General features: G+C 40.0%; 1 protein-coding gene across 15 annotated transcripts in view; it reads right to left on the minus strand.

The window, feature by feature from the left end:
* BNC2 (basonuclin zinc finger protein 2) overlaps positions 1-19,229 on the minus strand; it is a 416,429-nt gene that overhangs the window by 250,820 nt on the left and 146,380 nt on the right. Inside the window, exon 1 of one of the 15 annotated variants that reach the window (XM_044757046.2) lies at positions 13,162-13,389. The exons of 12 other annotated variants lie outside the window; for them this stretch is intronic. In XM_044757046.2, coding sequence (XP_044612981.1) covers positions 13,162-13,164 — 3 coding nt within the window. In that variant the 5' untranslated portion in view covers positions 13,165-13,389. Of the gene's footprint in view, positions 1-13,161; positions 13,390-19,229 lie in introns of those variants that run through there. 2 more of the 15 variants (XM_044757048.2, XM_070495522.1) reach the window with 2 other exon arrangements.

Here is a 19,229-nt window from a genome sequence, read left to right on the forward strand (position 1 = left end):
AGTGAGGGGATAAGGCAAACCATCTGAACCCAAGAAGAACTTGGAAAAGAACGGATAGAAAACTGGTTTTAAAAAAGAGAGAGAGAGGGAGAGAGAAAACCCAAAAAAGAATCCCATCGGAGGGCTCAGGGACATGACTGCGTATAAGTCTGTCATATTGCAAGCCAGAGAAAAACACTGATAGAACTTTAGCCTAATTTCAGTGGTTCGACCATGCCCAGCAGCAAGAGGAAAAATTAGTTAGATAACGCAAAGAATTCAGGAAGACCGTTAAGTGCAATGGATCTGACAATAAGCTAGCCAGGAGCCCTCATGAGAAAGAGCCGATTAAGAAATTCCTTACTAAACACTGAGAAGATGGAGATGTACGCAATGGAGATACGACTGCTAAATAAAGCAGAAACTGAAAAGTCAGGTGAGCTAGGGCGGCGGATCGGCAGTTAACTTACATCTTAATTTTTCAGGCTACAGTTTAACTAGAAGACAGCATTCCAGGCCTACACTTCTTCAGCCATGAAACCCCAGGCTAAGTAAGACTCAGAAGGGACAAGTATAATATAGGACCTAAAGCTTAAGAATGAAAACACCGCATGCTGATCGCCAGTACTGGTGAGTTGGAACAGTATTTATCCGTTTTCCAGTACAGAATGGTCAGAAATACGCACGTTCTTATAGAGGCCTTAGACGAGGCAGGGTTGTATCAACAGCAACACGACAAGGATGAGAGGTATGTTATAGGAGAAGGACTGACAGGGACAGCAGACAGTCTCCTTTGGAGTCATCCCAGAACAATGGACAGGATCAGGATGAGAAAAGGGAAAAGGGTCAAGCATGTGATTCTGCTCCTCAACAGGGTGACAGACACAGAAGATGATGGGGGGCTGGGGGATGGGGGGGGGGGTCCAGGGCATCCTCACGGGAGCCAGGAACTGTCTGCGGTTCTCTCTCTTTCCACCCCGGGAGCTGGTCCTCTTGGGTGAGTTGCCAAAGAACAGGGCCCTAGGCTCCGTGTCAGGAGCAACCTCTGCAGGTACAATTACAGGAGATTTTCACAGCCACAAACAACAACAAAAATACCTTGTTTCTGTACTGTGAAATGTGGGATAAAAGGTAAAAATCTCTCTTCCCTGGTGACACCCTGAGGAGCCTAATGGACCATGAATAATGCTAAAATTACATAGAATCTTTCTTCCAGAAGGCTCAAAGGGCTTTACACATAATATTTATTAGTTCCCACATCAGACAAGTAAGGGGGGAAGGAAATTTCCACTGCACTCTTTTTATTCTTAAATAAGAAAACTGAGGCCTATAACTATGGTTGTCCTCCACATTTGCTAAAATGGATAGAACTGAAATCAAGACAAAGTTCTGTCAACTACCAACCTAGTGTTTTACTAGGAAAGTCTCCTACCATTTCACAGTTTATTTCTCCACTTCTTTTTTTTTTTTTTAATTGTTTTTTCTCTCCCAATCCCCCCAGTACATAGTTATATATTTTAGTTGTGGGTCCTTCTAGTTGTGGCACGTGGGATACTGCCTCAACATGGCCTGATGAGCGGTGCCATGTTCGCACCCAGGATCCAAACCGGCAAAACCCCGGGCCACCAAAGCGGAACGCGAGAACTTAACCACTCAGCCACGGGGCCGGCCCCCCAACTCTTCTTTTATGTGGGTTTTAGCACTGAAGAAAATGAGAATGAAGTTATTTGTACCTGTGCCATGGGTGGGCTTTATAATTACAGTGCAGAAATAGATTACTTTCAATTGGTTTGCAATCATTCTTGTAATTCAGTATTTTGGAAACTGAACATTCCAGGTTGTTGCTTACGGGCACTACATCGCCACGTTGGATGACAGGCCTTAAGTGAAATTTCAAGTAGGCTTAAATATGCCCAGGTTAACTTTCTTTCTGCCCTCTAGGCTCAACTCCAATCATGCTAAAGGCAGGTACTGTGAAAAGTCTTTGGAATTCAACTTCTGTTTAACTCCCCGCTGCAGTATCTTGTAAAGCTGATCAGTTACTCACCAAGTCAGAGCCTTATCTCCTGCATCTGTAAAATGGGAATAATCATATTTACCATGTAGAGTTGGCAAGGCTGAAGGAGACAACATAGGCAAAGCATCTGGTGAACAGGGTATTAGAAATGCTCCTTCCCCGGGTAACCCCCCACAGCATGCCACTCCCACGAGGGCCGAGAAGTTTGAGACAGTGAGGGAAGGAATCTGGGGGAGACGGAAGCAAACCTCAAGTGTCAAAGGAATATTATAAGCAATTAGGGAAACTAAAAATTATACCTATTCAATGAGCTTCAATCAGAAGCCAGCTCAATCGACTTTTAGAGGGCGTCCTAGAATGTGCCGAGAAGGATAATAAAGATCTGTCTAGGCTCTGAGAGACTGGCCATTAGTGTCTTCGTTGGGGGAAGTGGAGGGAAGTGGCACATTTCAGTCTTCGCCAATGCTGCCCCAACCAAGCCCGGCACAATTAAAACACGAGGCAACTTTCTGAGTTCTCTTTCATGCTAGTGAAAGAAAAATAAGGAGCTTCCAGGGAACAGGAGTGAAAAAGATCTGAAGAAATCTTATCCTTTTGGGGAAAAAAAACAAAGGCAGCAAACTGATAGACAAAACCCACAGACTAAGTCAGTGGTTCGAGGTGTCCTCCTCAGCCAGGGAACATTATTAGCACCACCTGGGAACTTGTTTGGAATGCATTTGCAGGCCCCACCTGAGACCTACTGTGACAGAAGCACTAGGGGTTCTGACAAGCCAGCCATTTGCTTTTAGTGAGCAGTTTTTGAGAACCGCTAGCCTAAATAAACTAGAGAATCAATAAAGAACTGGTAAGGCAAAAGCTCTCTAGCCGAAGACTTAGTTTTAGAAGCGACAGGCCTATAAAAACAAAAAAAAAGAAAAAACTGAGGGAAGAAGGAAGGAACCTATACCAGGAAATGAGATCCAGGATCTCCCAAAATCTCACTCAGAAGGAAAGAGGAGAGTTAAGAAAGGAGACTCTTAAGAGAGAAAGCCAAAATGAGCAAGCCACGTAAGGAGCAGTGGTATGGCCAACTCCACATATGCTGCCATCATCAGAAGGAAATGATTTGGGGACAGACATTAACTTTGGCATTTAATCTAGAATCACTTCAAAATTATCCAGGTCCCCTTGAACTCAGCCACTGGGTTTGCTCCACCCAGCTTCTCTCCCTGCTTTTCCATAGCAATCAGGAATGAGGATGAATTTAACTGTCTCTAATCAGGAGAAAGAGCTTGCTGCCAAGTAATGATCACCAAGCCACCAAATTGGTCTTTTTTGAGGGGTTGGCATTTTTTTTAGAAGAGTTCACTTTGGAAGAAAACAGGTGCATTTAACTGGATCTTCATCAGAGGCAAAAAATGGGACAAATCAAAAGGGGGGGGTTTCCTCCCTAAATTTAACACACTGAAGAGAAAAAGGGGATTGAAAAAAGTATGTGAGAAAGTACAAAAGGGAGTAGGAGGAATGAAATATGATAGAAGAATGTATTATGTGCCAATTAGCAAGAGAACAGATATTACCCCCCAAAAAACCCTCAACATTTCAAGTTACCCATTGAACCACCTACAATAAACCTACTATGATTAAAAAAAAAAAGTTTAGCTATACATGGTTGAAGAGATGAAATACAACAAGCTCATAACGCTAGATTTAATGCACAGTGGTTGGTTACAGCTGCATACTCCTCTGGACTAGCCCCTTACCCCATTTCACATGAGTTAGACTTACTCTGAAGAGTGAGCCTGAAGGAAGGCCACAGATCATACCAACAGACCAGAGGAATTCCTCCTGCTGTAAACAGGAGGGCCACGGGAGCTCTTACCAGGCTGCCAAGGCTCGTAAAGTAGCATGCTGAAGATCAATGAATCAACTTGGTTTTCTTTGCATGCAAAGTCCAAACACAGGTAATGTTAAGAAAAGAAAAGAAATGGGGGAGCAGATTCCATCCTGCTGCTCCACACAGCAGAAACTTTGCCAACTCACACTGTGTACTGCACAATTCCCCCTCCAAGCCTGCTGAGGACCCCAGACCAAACGAGAAAACGCACAAAAACATACAAAGTTGATTTCTATGGAACACCCACGCCCCCATCCCCAGTGCACTGGTCTCAACTGCCATGACGTGTGGGAGGGATGAAAAGCGGCAGCATTCTGCACCAGATAGGTAAAGGGTGAATGTAAATCTCTCCCACCAATGGCACCTCTTCATTACTGAGGGTCTCAGGAAGTGGTGAGAAGATCAAGTAAAAGTTCTTCTATTTTCCTTGGAGATCTTATAAGGTATTTTTTCCAAACTGAACATATTTTACTGCTAAAATCTAGGAGTCAAATATGGCTTTAGAAACTACAAGGAGAAGCTTAGTAGACAACAGAATGCTTTATAAATGATAAAATACGCGGTTTTTTCTGGGTCTGGCCCAGTGGTGCAGCAGTTAAGTGCGCATGTTATGCTTTAGCAGCCTGGGGTTCACCGGTTCAGATCCCGTGTGCGGACGTGGCACAGCTTGGCAAGCCATGCTGTAGTAGGCGTCCCACATATAAAGTAGAGGAAGATGGGCACGGATGCTAGCTCAGGGCTGGTCTTCCTCAACAAAAAGAGGAGGATTGATGGCTGATGTTAGCTCAGGGCTAATCTTCCTCAAAAAAAAAAAAAAACTACAATAAAATATTTATTAAAAAAAAGTGGTTTTCTTTTTTGTTTCTATTTGGCGTTAGTAGCTTCACATACAGAGAGCGCTACTTGTGTCATCAACTTACCTAATGATAAGTAATGCTATAAAATACATTTTATTTTCTGTCTATGTGCCTTCCTTTTGGTGACATGATGCTCTCCCCAGGTTTCATCTACCACCTGTACGAGAACTGTGCTCCCAAATCCCTATTTCTTTCCTCTCATGTGGATTTTAGTCCTGTACTTTCAAGCTTTCACTAGAAATTTTCAAAAAACTCAGTTAACACGTCGAGCTAAACCAAAAAGCAAACAAGTTCACTGCTATCTTTCTTTACTCCAGCTCTCCCCTGCCTTTGCTGTATTTTGCAATGTTACCATCATAATCCCATTAACAAAGACTGAGAACCATAGATCATGATTAAAAGCTTTCCCTTTATTTCCCGAGCCCAGTAAATCCTGAAAGCTTGTCCATTCTTCCCTTTCAGTCTCGTCAGCTGTCCCCCCACACGCTTTCCAGATCATTTCTCTCCTTCCCGATCATTTCTAACGAGTGCATGCTCAGACCTTTGCCATAACCCTTAAGTGATAATCCCAACTTTATCATCCCACCCCTCCAACTGTCAAACATATTCTCCTAGACGATGTTTAGAGTCCCCCCACAAATTACCAATTACAGTTCCTTCCAGGCCCTCTACGATCTAACTCTGCCCTGTTTTCCAGCTTTGTCTTCTCCTCCTTCGTGACAAATACATAATAGACAGTCCAACTAGATTATTTAATGTCTCTCGCACACTGATTTTGGGCTTTCCTAATTTGACACAGTTCTTATGCTGCTCTTTTTGGAATCCTCTCCCCAGCATTATACTTTTGAAAATCTCCATACTTCCTGAAGCCACCACGTCGACTAAGTTTCCTGATGTCCCAGGCAGAAGGGATCTCCTCCCCAGTGTTAAACCATCCTTAGGGCTCACAGCACCTCACAACCTTGTACTTTAAATACATGTTTTTCTCTCCTTAACAGCAAGAACTAACTTACTTCTCTTTGTATTCCCCCATACCTACCACACTGCTTTACACACAGCAGACAGCCAACAAATACATGCAAAATAAATAATAAATAAATCTCTTAAAATTCATAGTGGCACCAGTGACCCAATGTTGCAAATAGAGTGATTTTTAACTATATCATTATTCCACTTCATCCTCAACAAATACCCTTAAGGCAGTTAGGGGCCAATAATTCCTACTTTATAGAAATTCAAGATGCAAGGAGGTTACTATTTATGCACAGAGCATTCTTTTGAGTATAATTTATAGCCTGTAAAGGTTCAGTAACTAATTCAATGTCACTCTGTTGATCTGTGGTATATTTCGGTGGAAATTATACTTCTCTTGCTGGACTGTCCTTCCAGCTTACTTCAGGATGCCTCTAGAACCTTACTCCATCAAAGTAATCTCCTACAGGTGAGAAAATACACAACATTTCCTCTACAATATAAGTTTAAGAGGTCTTTCTCTGCCCCACAAGTTGTCAACATATGCTGAAATCTATAGAATGATAAAAATATACACTGGCATGTACAGCCTCTTAGTTTAAAATTTACTAGGCTTTGGAGTAGGGGCAGGTATGAAAACCTGCTTTAATAAGCTCTTTAAAACAGGTATTGATTACCAAATACCTAGAAAGAAAGTAATCAGTACACTACACTGCACCGAGATAGGAACACATTTCTAAGATACTATGAAAGCAGCTTACAGCCAACTGGAGGTAAATTTCCATCCCTAATCAGTTTCTACTTTGTTTCAAGTCAGGGATAGGCAACTACAGCCTGAGGAATGGAGAGCCAAAGGCTACCTGCCTGCCTATGTATGTAAATTAAGTTTCACTGAAATACTACAGCCAGGCCTGTTCCTTTACATATAGTCTACGGCTGTTTGCAGCTACAAACACAGAGTTAAATAGTTGCTACAGAAAAACATAGGGCTGCCTAAAATATTTACAGTCTGGCCCTTTACAGAAAAGGTTTGCCAACCCAGTTTAAAGCGTGCAAAATTATACCTCTTCCCCCAGCAGCATCACTTTCAAGAATTCACCTTTAGGAAATATGAATACAAGGGTGAAAAAGAATGTTCATATTGAAGCACCACTCTTTATAAAAGAAAAGAGCTGGCTGGGGCCGGCCCCATGGCTGAGTGGTTAAGTTTCCACGCTTCGCTTCACGGCCCAGGGTTTCGGCAGTTCAGACCCTGGGGGCGGACATAGCACCACTAGTCAAGCCATGCTGAGGCGGCATCCCACAGGCCACAACTAGAAGGACCCACAACTAGATATACAACTACAGACTGGGGGGCTCTGGGGAGAAGCAAATAAAAAGAAGATTGGCAACAGATGTTCGCTCAAGTGCCAACCTTTAAAAAAAGAAAAGAAAAGAAAAGAGCTGGCAACACCTCAATGTCCACAAACCAAGAACTCATTAAGGAAATTATGATACAATGATATACTAAAACTCCATTAAAAATTATGATAGATATCTATGTTTACAGACATGGAAAGATATCTAGGACACAATTCAAAAAAAAAAGGCAGTCACATATCCATAATCCCTTTATGTAACTAGTATCTATCAATACATCTGTATGTACACATAAATGAAGAAAGATGACTAAAATGATGTTTATAAAATGGTTCCTTGATGGCACTCTTTCAGATATTTTTTACTCTCTTTGTAGTTTTCTTTTTTTCTTTCTGAGGAAGATTAGCCCTGAGCTAACATCTGCCGCCAGCCTCTTCTTTTTGCAGAGGAAGATTGGCCTGAGCTAAAATCTGTGCCCATCTTCCTCTACTTTGTATGTGAGATGCCTACCACAGCATGGCTTGACAAGCGGTGCGTAGGTCCACACTGGGGATCCGAACTTGCCAGCCCCAGGCCACCAAAGCAGAGCACAAGAACTTTACCACTACACCACCAGACCAGCCCATCTTTGCAGTTTTCTTCATCAGATCTGCACAATAAATACATATCATTTTTACAAAAGCTGTAAAAAAAAAAAAAAGTTTACAGCTATTAAAAATTAAAATCAGTGTGCAAAGTTTAAGATTCTGCATTTTAGAAAGCAGTGGGTTTTTCAGAAAATAAAGGTGTTTTGGTAAGTTTTTGGTTTGGGTAGGGTTTTCGGTTTTGTTATTGCTGTTCTGGTTTTTCCTTTTTGTTTGTTTTACAGACAGAGGGGGATGGCACCATGGCCGAGTGGATAAAGTTCTATGCACTCCACTTCCAGGTTCAAGAGTTCAGATCCTGAGTGTGGACCTGCTCCACTCATCAGACACACTGTAGCTGTAGAGGAAGACAGGTGCAGATGTTAGCTCAGGGCTTATCTTCCTCAAGCAAAAAGAGAAAAAGAGGAGGTTTGGCAATGGATGTTAGCTCAAGGGTGAATCTTCCTCCCCAAAAAAATAAACTAAAAAAGACAGAAAGGCTCGGGGCCAGCCCTGTGGCTGAGGGGTTAAGCTTGCACGCTCCACTTAGGCAGCCCAGGGTTTCACCGGTTCCAATCCTGGGCATAGACCTAGCACCGCTCGTCAAGCCATGCTAAGGCAGCGTCCCACACAGCAGAACCAGAAGTACCTACAACTAGAATATACAACTATGTACTGGGGGGTTTTGGGGAGAAGAAGAAAAAAACAAAACAAAAGAAAAGAAAGATTGACAACAGATGTTAGTTCGGGGCCAATCAGAAAACAAAAGACTTCACGTTCTGTGAAATAATAATTTTTTTTTAAAAGACAGGCTCTTAGGTTTACCAATAAAGTGCATATCTATGGACTGGCAGCCTCACTATACGTGGCAATCTCAGTATTGGATCAAAAAAGTCCCTGAGAAAAGCATGCATGGGTTAGGAGGAAGAGGAGAGGTTAACAAACAGTCCCTTGAAGGAAATGTATTAATTCAATCAGCGTCTTGCTTCTGGGTTCCCATAAAAAGGTTCATAAAGTACCCAAAAGCCACATAAGATTTTAGAATTATGCTGCTCAGTGACTGATTCTCAGTGAAGAGTAAGAGAGGAGAGATTTTTCTCCACCCTCATTTTCTTCAACAAAAGTAAGCTTCTGCAAGATTGGCACAACTGTTTTTTAAACTGGTAACTGAAAAGGCCAAGGATGTACAGGATACAATTATTAAGAACCTGTACCACCATTGATAAAGAGATGTTAAGTCAACACTGCAAAAGGCTTACAAACTACAACAGGAACGACAGAAGAAGACATTGCTAAAAGAACCAACACAGCTCACCCTCTGTGTGCCAAACTTCACAGGCATCATTTCCAACCTCATTTTATAAATGAAGTAACTGAGGCTCAGAGAGGTTATATAACTTTTCCAAACTCTCATAAAGAAGAGATCACTTCAAATGCAGATACATCTGACTCAAAAGTCTGAACTCCCCCATGCTCATGAAATAGAAATTGTATTTCTAATGAAGTACTGTATAAAATTTCAATATAAATCTAGCAGGTGAGAAAACTTGAAATTCCTGGTTTATAAAGATATTACAAAATTACCACATCAATTAATTTGTTTTAAAAGCAATTTCTTTTAAATAGTATGTTTTTTACATTATTTTCTGAGTTAAACCTATCCATATTCTCCATCCTTACATTTACACATATATGCATATACATATGATATGCATATCTATTTATATATATGTTATACCATTATATGGAGCACAAAAACTTTTTAAGATTTTCAAACTGAAGTAGAATCTGTATATATCTGTAGACACGGAGTCCAACTGGACATAAAACTGTGACTTGGTTTTTTCCCACTATAGAATTATTTCACTGCTATAAACAAACTCTGTGCCCCAAAAATTACATGTGAAAAGCTGTACAACGATATAACTGTAATTTTTTTACATTGATTATTTACCCCACAGTATTTTTCTCTTAGATATATTCTCTTTTCAAATTGTGCAGTGATTAGCTTTTCCTGTGAATTCCCCCAGTTGCACCTCCAAACTCAAGATACACAAACCCTTCAACTCCCAGATGGGAAAGCTGAGGTTTTGCCCTGTCGTGTTTTCTGGGGATGTGGGGCCATGAGGCTACAGTTTTCTAACCACGTATTCCATGGATCCTCGTAGAGGCCTAGAAAGTAGGACTCTGCAGCTGTGCCTCTTTTCCTCTAGAGCAGCTCTAATTTTTATCAGTTCTACATATCAGCTTCCTTGTAAAATTTAATTTGAAAGGGGAAAAAAAAAACCCAGCGGGCTCTACAACAGATTTTTTTTTCCATAGCTAGCTTAAGTTATAGATGGATGAAGAATGTGACAGAGTTTTTAAAAGCAAAGACTTTGGGGTCAACCTCCTGGATACACATTTTAGACCTTTATTTCCTCATCTGTAAAATGAAAATGATTCTACCTACCCAGATTGCTTTTATAATAAATGAATAGGTCACGTGGGTACCAACCCCAGCACATTGTGTGAGCTAAGAGGTAGCTATGAGATAATTAGTTTTTGATCCTGATTCCTTTACTCTAAGTAACAGGCGAAAATAAACACTAAGCCAAATATTTATGTTAGATCTTAAGATGCAGTATGTTCAAACTAGGGTTGGCTGAAAGACACTATATATTAGGCAAAATAACAAAGCTAATCAAAGACCATCTATGACAGTACTGATGTACTACACATGGGAACACAATTACTTTCAATAAAAACATAATTCGGGATTAAAAAACAATAAAAGAAGCACATTTTGTTCAACAAATAGTTCCCAAGCCTTTAACTACACTTAAGGCATTGAGCAAGACTGTAAACGGAGATAAAATATTGCCCGATATACGTGTAGGTTGCTTGCTACTATTTCATTTAATTCTACTGAGAAGTATAAATACTATTAGCTTTAGTGTGACCTTAATTCCATAAATACAAGAGAATATTCACAAAGCTGGGGACAGAGGCAGGGGTCTTACCTGTAAAACTGAACATCAAGCTCCACCATAAAGTGCTACTGATAATGAATATAATAAGGCAAGAAGCTCCAATTCAAGGAAATGATTAGAACTGATGATACAAGGGTAAACAGAATCCAACAGAATTTGCCAACTTAGCCTGTTGTCTATCATTAGCCACAACTGATATCACAGAAATAACAGCATCACGCTGACATTCATGAAGGCCAACCTGGTGAGAATTTGCAAAGTGGCAAAAATGCAAGACTAATGGTTGACACAAGAGAGTCTCAGAAATAAAGCAAGTTGTCTGCAGATGCCTAATATCTCCTTTCCCATAGATAATTAAAGAAATTCAAACATTTAAATTTACCCCCTTGTTTCCAAAAATTGAAGCTTCCCAAGTTTGCCACAGGGCAAGCTCAAAGAATGGGACTTCCAGTTTACTGAATATCTCCTATGCACTGGAGCTTCTTCACATGTGTTGTCTCATTTCATCTTCCTGACAAATTCTCAAGCTAAGTGTTCTTTTCTTCATTTTAAAATTGAAGAAAATAAAGGTTTGAAACAAAGTGACTTACCCAAGGTCACGAGACTAATAAGTGGGAACACTAGAATCTGAACTCAGGTCCAATGTTTTAAGCCCCCCTAGAATTCTACAATGTCAAACAATAACATCTGGTACAATGGGAACAGAAAAATGCTAAAAGAAAAAGATTGATATTTTTCAGAAAGCATAATTTTTTGGGGAAAAAATCCTAAATCAATTTTAATTTTCTTATTAGAGAAACATGATATTGGAGTAATTCCACTCTTTCCCTCTTGGATTATGAAAGGAAATTTTTAATAAATCAAATTGGAAAAGGGAGAATACAACTACATCCTTTTTACAATGAAAAACTGCTTCCACGATCAGGATAACAAATACATTTTTAGGTAATCTAAATGTACATGATAGATTTTCTTCTTAATGTGGCACTATTAAGTTTTTCTACTATTTAGGAAAAAGAATTAATTTTGAAATTGGCTGCAAGAAAAAAAAGAAAACTAGCACCAAGCAAGTTTAATATTCTTCTGAAAGCTGCACTTTAAAATTTAAAATTAAAACAAAAATCACCCAAAGAAAACCCCCATCATTACTTTACTACAACCCAACAGAGTAAAAAGAAATAATTCTTAAAGCGAGTGTTCTCTAGAATGTAAGGGAAAATATCCAATGAATTCGTCTAAAATTTGAAGTGCCAAGTCCATACATAAATCTTGATTTTGCCATAGAGTTGACTGCTTGTTGGTTTAAGACCTCCCATAAACAATATGAATCTATCTGTTTATAAAGAGCAAACCATCAGACAGCGCTAATCAGATTAAACTCAGGAGGTCTATCTTGACAAAATCATCGTTTTATAGAAATACATAAATCATGTACCAAAACCTCTATAAACAGGGCACACAAACCCACCCATAGTTTACTTTTTTGTGGTATATTCTTGAGTTAAATTTCTGTCACATAACATTGTAAAAAATAACTTATCAATGGAAAACTATCGTAGTTTAACAACTCTACAAGTTTTCCCCTGCATCTTTTGGAAGTTATCAGAGTGTAGCTGCACACACAGGCGCACACACACATACACAACTGTGTGTGTATATATATGCACTATTAAGGAAGAGAAAATGACACATCACAAAAACATGAAAACAAAGAAAGTATTAAGGTTTGAAAGTGAAGAGAAATAGAAAGGCAATTCAAAACTAAAATTCAAACTATTATGACATCCTTACATAGGTAAGCCCAAAATAATCCATGTTTCTCCTAGACATTGGGAAAAAATTAGCTGCGGGAATATTTTATGAAGTCACAATAGAAAATCAGAAGGCTGTTCCATACGTCCACATTTCAATCTATTATAAATTCACTTGAGTCAGATCAAATCATGAAACAGCCCTGAGTGTTACATGAAACAAGCACAATTACAATCGAAGTCAGATCATATACACCCTGAGTAACTGGAAGCCCAAAACAACTGGAACAGTGAATGAGGAAGCCTAGAGTTTCCCCTGGAGAGGGACAGGGGTGGGGGCAATCAGCAAAACGCGTATACCTGAGACAACTGCAGAGCCTGAAAAGGTCCTAAAACCCTGAAGATGCTCACATGGTCTCACAAGCAAGTCCCTTCACCAGATCCACAGCCCAGATAACTGGCATCTTTTAAACTGTCCTATTTCCAGAATTCCTGATTTTAAATCACACTGGAAACCTCTGGCTGCAATTGAATTAGAATGGCTCGGCTCAGCCCTTCTAAACACCAAGGGGAAAAAAAAAAGTACCATACTTAAGTTTGTTTTGTTATAAACTCGGACCTTCTGCATTCCAAAATTCTATCCCTCTGACGAATATAAACCGGTATTACAGAGAAATGGTTAAAAAAAAAACAAAAAACCCAAACCAGCCAGTGAAAAGGAATGAGGGAGTACGAATGGTAACATACAGTACCATGAGCGGCAGTGGCCTCCCAGTCAGTGGTGCAAGGTTAACAGATCACTCCTGGCCTTCAGGCAGACAGCAAAACACAGCCTGGGGAAGGGGAGGGACAGGGACCGAGGCCAGGGGAGGGGGCCCTCGCTCGGGCAGTTTACACGAGAAGGCAGCTCAGCTCCTTTCGGGCGCATTCCTCCTCTCTATCTCCCAACCTTTTTGCGTGTGTCTTGTCATATTTTCTTCAGCTGTTAATTGTCCAGACTGCAAGGCTTTAAACAGCCAAGGTTTAGGAAAAAGCGAAACCCTTCTAAGTGACCATCACAGCAAATCAGCTTCATGCTGGTGGGTAAAATTTTCCAAGGGAAGTGTTCTTCTGATAGTTCCTGAGTCTCTCAGTCACCCACCCCCACCCCCACCCCCACCGCCGCCACACACACTCCCCTAGAGGGCTAAATGCACTGTGGCAATAAAACATTCATGCGACTTGGAATTTTAACACAATGCCATTTCCCTAGTTTAACCTGAAAGGAATGCACTAGTCACAACAGACTACATCATCCTGCCATCGAACCCTGCCAAGGAACGGCTTTTTTGGCCGTGCTGGGCCAGCTTTGACGGGAAAGGAGTACACAGACCCACACGCTGAGCACAGAGGGGCCACCTCTGCTTCCTCAGCCTTGTCCAGCAACACCCTGCTCTTGAACATGACCCCTGACCCCTCGCATTGTGACCGGCTTGTGATGCATGTGTCACTCTGGAACTTCTGCAGAGCCACACACTGCGAAGGCCATTTGCTGCTCTCTCTCAACAGGCCTTGGGCCGATGCCAAAGGTTCTTTCTTATTATTGCTGCTACTACTGAAAGTCTCACGTCTCAAGCGTGGGGATGCTTTCCCCCCGTGTGGTGGAGGGGTCTGTTTTTCTTTTTCCTTTGTTTGTTTTGGACTTTTTAAAAAAACAAACTTTGCATTTGCATTCATAATTAGGTTATGATTACTGACAAAATGGTTTGCTTTGGGGACTACTTATCAAAGCTGCCAGTTCTTTCGCATTTAAGTGACATTTAATTTAGACTTACAAAATACAAAAACAGAAATAATTCTGATTTCTCCTGAGAATTTTAGAGAGTAACTCAAAGGTGTTGAATTCTAAAACATCCACACTTAACCGTTTCATGTGGCTAAAGGACTAACAAAACAAGCAGCAAATCAGATCCCAAAACCCTACATTTATTGATTTATTACTTGTGCACAGATTTCTGCCTTCAAGGAACATCACTGACAAACTAAGGAAGAAGGCAAAATAGATGCACAACAAATGAAAAATTAATCACATTAAAAGTTAAAAGATACTTGAACTCTGCTGTGATGTCAGTTGGGCCCTTTATAAGCAATTACAACAGCATTAATTTTGATTAATTTTGTAAGTTACCGGATACTATAACTTTGTCCCCAAAATCCCTTTTTCCTTTATCCTCAACTTCTCCCCCAATACTAAGGTCTGCCTTCCAGTTTTTACTTTTCTGATTATTCACTTTTTTTCTTTTCTGACCATTAACTGTTTTCACATGGAGCACGTTCACTTTCAGCCTTGCCCTATAATTTTGTCTTCTTATTCGTCCTGTTACAAGAGTCACAGGCAGTTCTAAAAGGCAGCAAGTCCCTCCTCCTTGCCCTGACCCTGAACTACAGCCAGGTGAACTGTGATTACTGCTGTCAAACGCAGAAGATGCTCAGCTTTAATCTCCTAGAGTGAGGCCCTGTCCTCTTCTCAGTAACAAATGAAGAACATCTTATTTCATCTAAGAGATACCCTAAAATACAAAATGATGATCTCTAAGCAAGTTAACATGCACATATAAAATAAAACCAAATTGTCTTCTTTAGTGTAATTTTTGTCTCCTTAGTAGCTGGAATTAGTCTTAAGCCCTAGTTAAAAGACTTTTTTCTTTTTCTTTAAACAGACATTATCATGCCTTGAAAAGTCATTCTAATCCCTTCACCTTAGCCAAGCCATGCTAATTCTAGATAGTAGAACAGCAATTACTTTTTTTTTTTTTTAAAAAAAGGAATTATATTTGACTTGGGGATCAGGCGGTGGGAAATCAACCCGAGAGAGAAGCAAAGATTATCAAAAACCTATGTGAAATACTTCCATTTTAAAATGCAAATGCTGAAATCAAACTGTCATTTTAATCTATATAAAACACAGGAATAAAGACATTTGATTTCTTTAAGTAATCTGATTTATTATCAATGTAAATTAAAATTCTAATTTTGATGTTACTAGTGGGAAACTTAGTAAAATTGAAGACAGCACCACATAAAGCCTTGAGATTAAAATTACTGAGGATTATTTCTATTTAAGGCTAGACAGATATACATTTTTTTCCTCATATGAAATTAACCAACACAGTGATCCCAAAGTATCTTGGACCAATATCCAGAGAAGGAAAAGAACAAAGGTCTGTGAACAGGCACATTGCAGCTATTAAACCCTCAGTTGTGATGTGTTTCCTCTGAAGACCTCTGGAACTTCAGCGCTAAAAGAAGTGATAACCCAACTCATTGCATTTCTAAACAAACTGTCAACCAATTTTATAATTTATTCACTACAAGGGTAGAGTGATGCATCAAAATGAGGAAATCCTGTTTTATATGAAATTGTACCAATACAAATAAGTGGAATCAGAACAATATAGAACCTACTAGAAAAGAATGTCCAATCAGTAAGTTCACTGAAATGCGAAAAGTTGCAAAAATCTGAAAGTTTTGTAGAAATATTAACATCTTTCAGTTGCGTACACTTGGTGAGATAATCAAATCTACGATAACCATCGGTGATTTTCATTTTCCTTCAACCAAAAGAAAGTCTTACTACGTTAAATGACCTTTAGAAATACAAGTTTTAAGTTACCTTTTAATTTCTAGAAAGCAGAAGAGATGAGATTTTTCTCACCAACTTCTATTACAAGGAGCACAAATATGTTAATTTATTCTTCCCAAGAGTCCACTTGGAGCTATGAGATTGCCTAAAGCATCCAGCACTGCCCCCACACCCAGGCAGCCCGCAGACTCGAACCCTGCCTGAGGGCAAACCTAAGAGGCAAGGAGATGAGAAGGGAAAGGAGAGGTGTGGATAAAGGAGGGCAGGAGAGAAAAGGAAAGAGATGGTGTGGGATGAAAACAGACTGGAAGAAAAGCAACAGGAAAGAAGGGGATGAGAGAGAAAGAGTAAGAATGAGATGGGAAGGAGCGAATTGAAAAGAACCAGGGAAAGGGAGACAGAAGGAAAAAAAAGGGATGGCTGGGGAAGAGGGGAGGAACTGGAGCCCCACGACACAACAGTGGATCAAGCAGCTGGCCTGAGATGCTAATTCAGCGCTTTAACAAATCAATGCCACTTGAAAAGTACAATGCGAGCCCTCACCGGGTAGATGTCAGGGGACTGAGAAAATGCATTCTCAAGTATTTCACATTAAGAGGAATAATGTGTTAATTTATAACTCTTCACCCTATACACTTGGATTATCTATCTGTGTCAGCGATTTGACTTCTTAAATTTATCAAAAACGCACGCAAAGGGAGGCAGCTTCGGCTTCACCACTGGGAAATGGAGGTTTAGGAAAAGCCTGTCCTAAGTTGTCTCGAGGTTCTTTTCGCTTTCCTATTTGGGCTGAAGGACAGATTGGTGGGGGTGGCAGGAAGCAGTGAGCATCTGAAGGAGAGATCAAGGGAGGAGGGGAACTCCTGGTCCAGTTACTAACAGCACCAAAGAAAAGGCTTTCTTGGCCTGTGGTTGATTGCATTAGGTACCATCCGTCAAAAGTGACACAGAAGAGAAGGAATAACTTGAATCAGCAACCCGAGCTGCCATCATCAGAATTTACTTTACGGAAACTTACTTAAGTCTCTCAGCACACCCAGCGGAAGAGAAGCTGCTGACAATTGGATTGTAATTAAACAGTACTCTCGCAAAGCCACCGGAGTTCCAAAGACAGAGCTTATCAAAATAGGAAGGGAAGGGAGGGCGAAGCTTATTTTATTTAGTTAGTGTTGAGACAGGGAGGGGAGATGTTGAAGAAGTGGTATTACATCCCAGCATTCTGGAGCCTAATGTTTGTTTCTTGAGAAAAACCTGTTTTATTAAACATCAAATTCTTGGAATTGTATCCTAATTGTTCCTTAATATAAATTTAGCCAACTTCTAAGATGATGATAGCACAGTTTCTAACCTGAGGGAGAGACTGTTAGTATTTTCTGCTAACAAAATTAAAGCATTATCAGACTTAAATTTTCAAGGCGCAAGCATTGTCAACACACAAAGGTGGTAAATTTTAGAATAAACAGAAGAGAGTATGTTTCAAGAAAGTGTTTAAATTAAGATCACGTCTTCAAAGATAAGAAGAGGGAAAGTGGTTCTACACATAAAGAAAAAAAAGGACCAGACTGTGAGTATCTGTTCTGAGTTTCACTTTAAGATTGTTTACACTACACACATCAGTATTTTAAACTGTGGCGGTATTTTTATTTGCTACTTGTACAACTGCAAAAGAAACAGACATTCTCTTATTTTCGGGACATTCATATGTAAATGAATGCTGATGAATGGAAATGAGATGCTATACATGATGGGCAACGTTCAACATTTAGTTTAAAAAAGGCAAAGTTACCTCACTCACTGAAGCTTGAATCTCTTCCCTTCTACAACTGGCCGCGAAAAGAAATGAAAGACAATGATGGACCTTCCAGTTTCTATTGGCTAAACACCACCTTACAGAGTCACTCATGACAGAAAACAAACGTTCTTTCAATCTTATGTTTTGCATCTTTTCTACGACATAGTATTACACAGAGTCATTTTTAAAGGAAAATTTAATTAGAAACAGAAATTATAAATAGCCAGAAATTTTATAGCTGCACTGAGCCAAAGGGTTAAAATTCCAAAATAGTATAATTATTTAATGAATGTTTTATTTCCTTCAAAGGAGATAATTAATAAGGAATTTCCTAGGTCATGACCATACGTACACTACTTTCCCTTTTCGTAAAATCTTGGGAGACAGAATATATATTCTGGACAGTATGTTTGCAATGGGAAAGAATCATATTATGTGCATTTCAAGGGCCTCTATGCCCTGAGAGTAGGATTTGTCCTATCCCTGGTTTTTGCATGAATTACCATGACTGTCGGTCCCATCCAAGCTACCCTCACGTAAACTATCTATCCATCCTTATCATTATGGTACCATTAATTCCATTCTCCCCTTCCCCTTCCCCCACCACACTCACCTAAGGGGTTAAAAGACTTCAGTACATTTGTGACTTGTCAGTGACATATAATACCCGGGTCCTTCATGCAATCAACTTTTACTTGACATGTATTTGCTCATCACAGGACCCACATTACTACTGGGAAAATGAAGAAAAACCTAAATTAACACTTGACATTCAATATGGTCAAGTCCTTAATTGGCTGGGCTTCCTGAGAAAGCAATTTTCTATTCCCCAAACTGTTCGCGTGTCATGTGTGGAGTGCAGCTCTTGGCCATCACTGCTGTCCCTCGCTCCCTCTAATGAGAGCAGATGAATTAGTGCTACGTGACATGATTTGAACAGGGCTTCCTCCTCCTCCCCTCCCCCAATCTTTCTCCTATACCAGTGACAGCTGTGTGGCAAGGGAAAGAAAGGAAGAGAAATGCAAGAGCAAAGAATCCTGTAAAGGATGATCATTTTTTAAATGAACCTTAAATGTCTTGTTGAAACTCCAGAACAACAGGGCCATTTAATTGTCGAGGTGGGGAAGGGGGTTGATACAAAGATCAGGGGAATTATCTGGCCATGGTTGATTTGGGTTGTATTAACTTCAAGCATGTTTCTTCCATTCCTGGCTAGTTGCAGTATTAGATTGCACTGGTCTAATTAAAATGGAATTTACATCCACTTAAGAAAGTTTTTTGAAGGTCTGGAGAATGGGTCAACTAGATAAAGAATGAACAGCATGAAATGATTATTACTCTAAGATAAACATACCTCTAGGTTAAAGAAAAAGAAAGTCCTTGCAATAAACGTTTGGGTCATAAAG

Source organism: Equus asinus, chromosome 23, assembly GCF_041296235.1.
Source record: "Equus asinus isolate D_3611 breed Donkey chromosome 23, EquAss-T2T_v2, whole genome shotgun sequence".
Taxonomy (NCBI): Eukaryota; Metazoa; Chordata; class Mammalia; order Perissodactyla; family Equidae; genus Equus; species Equus asinus.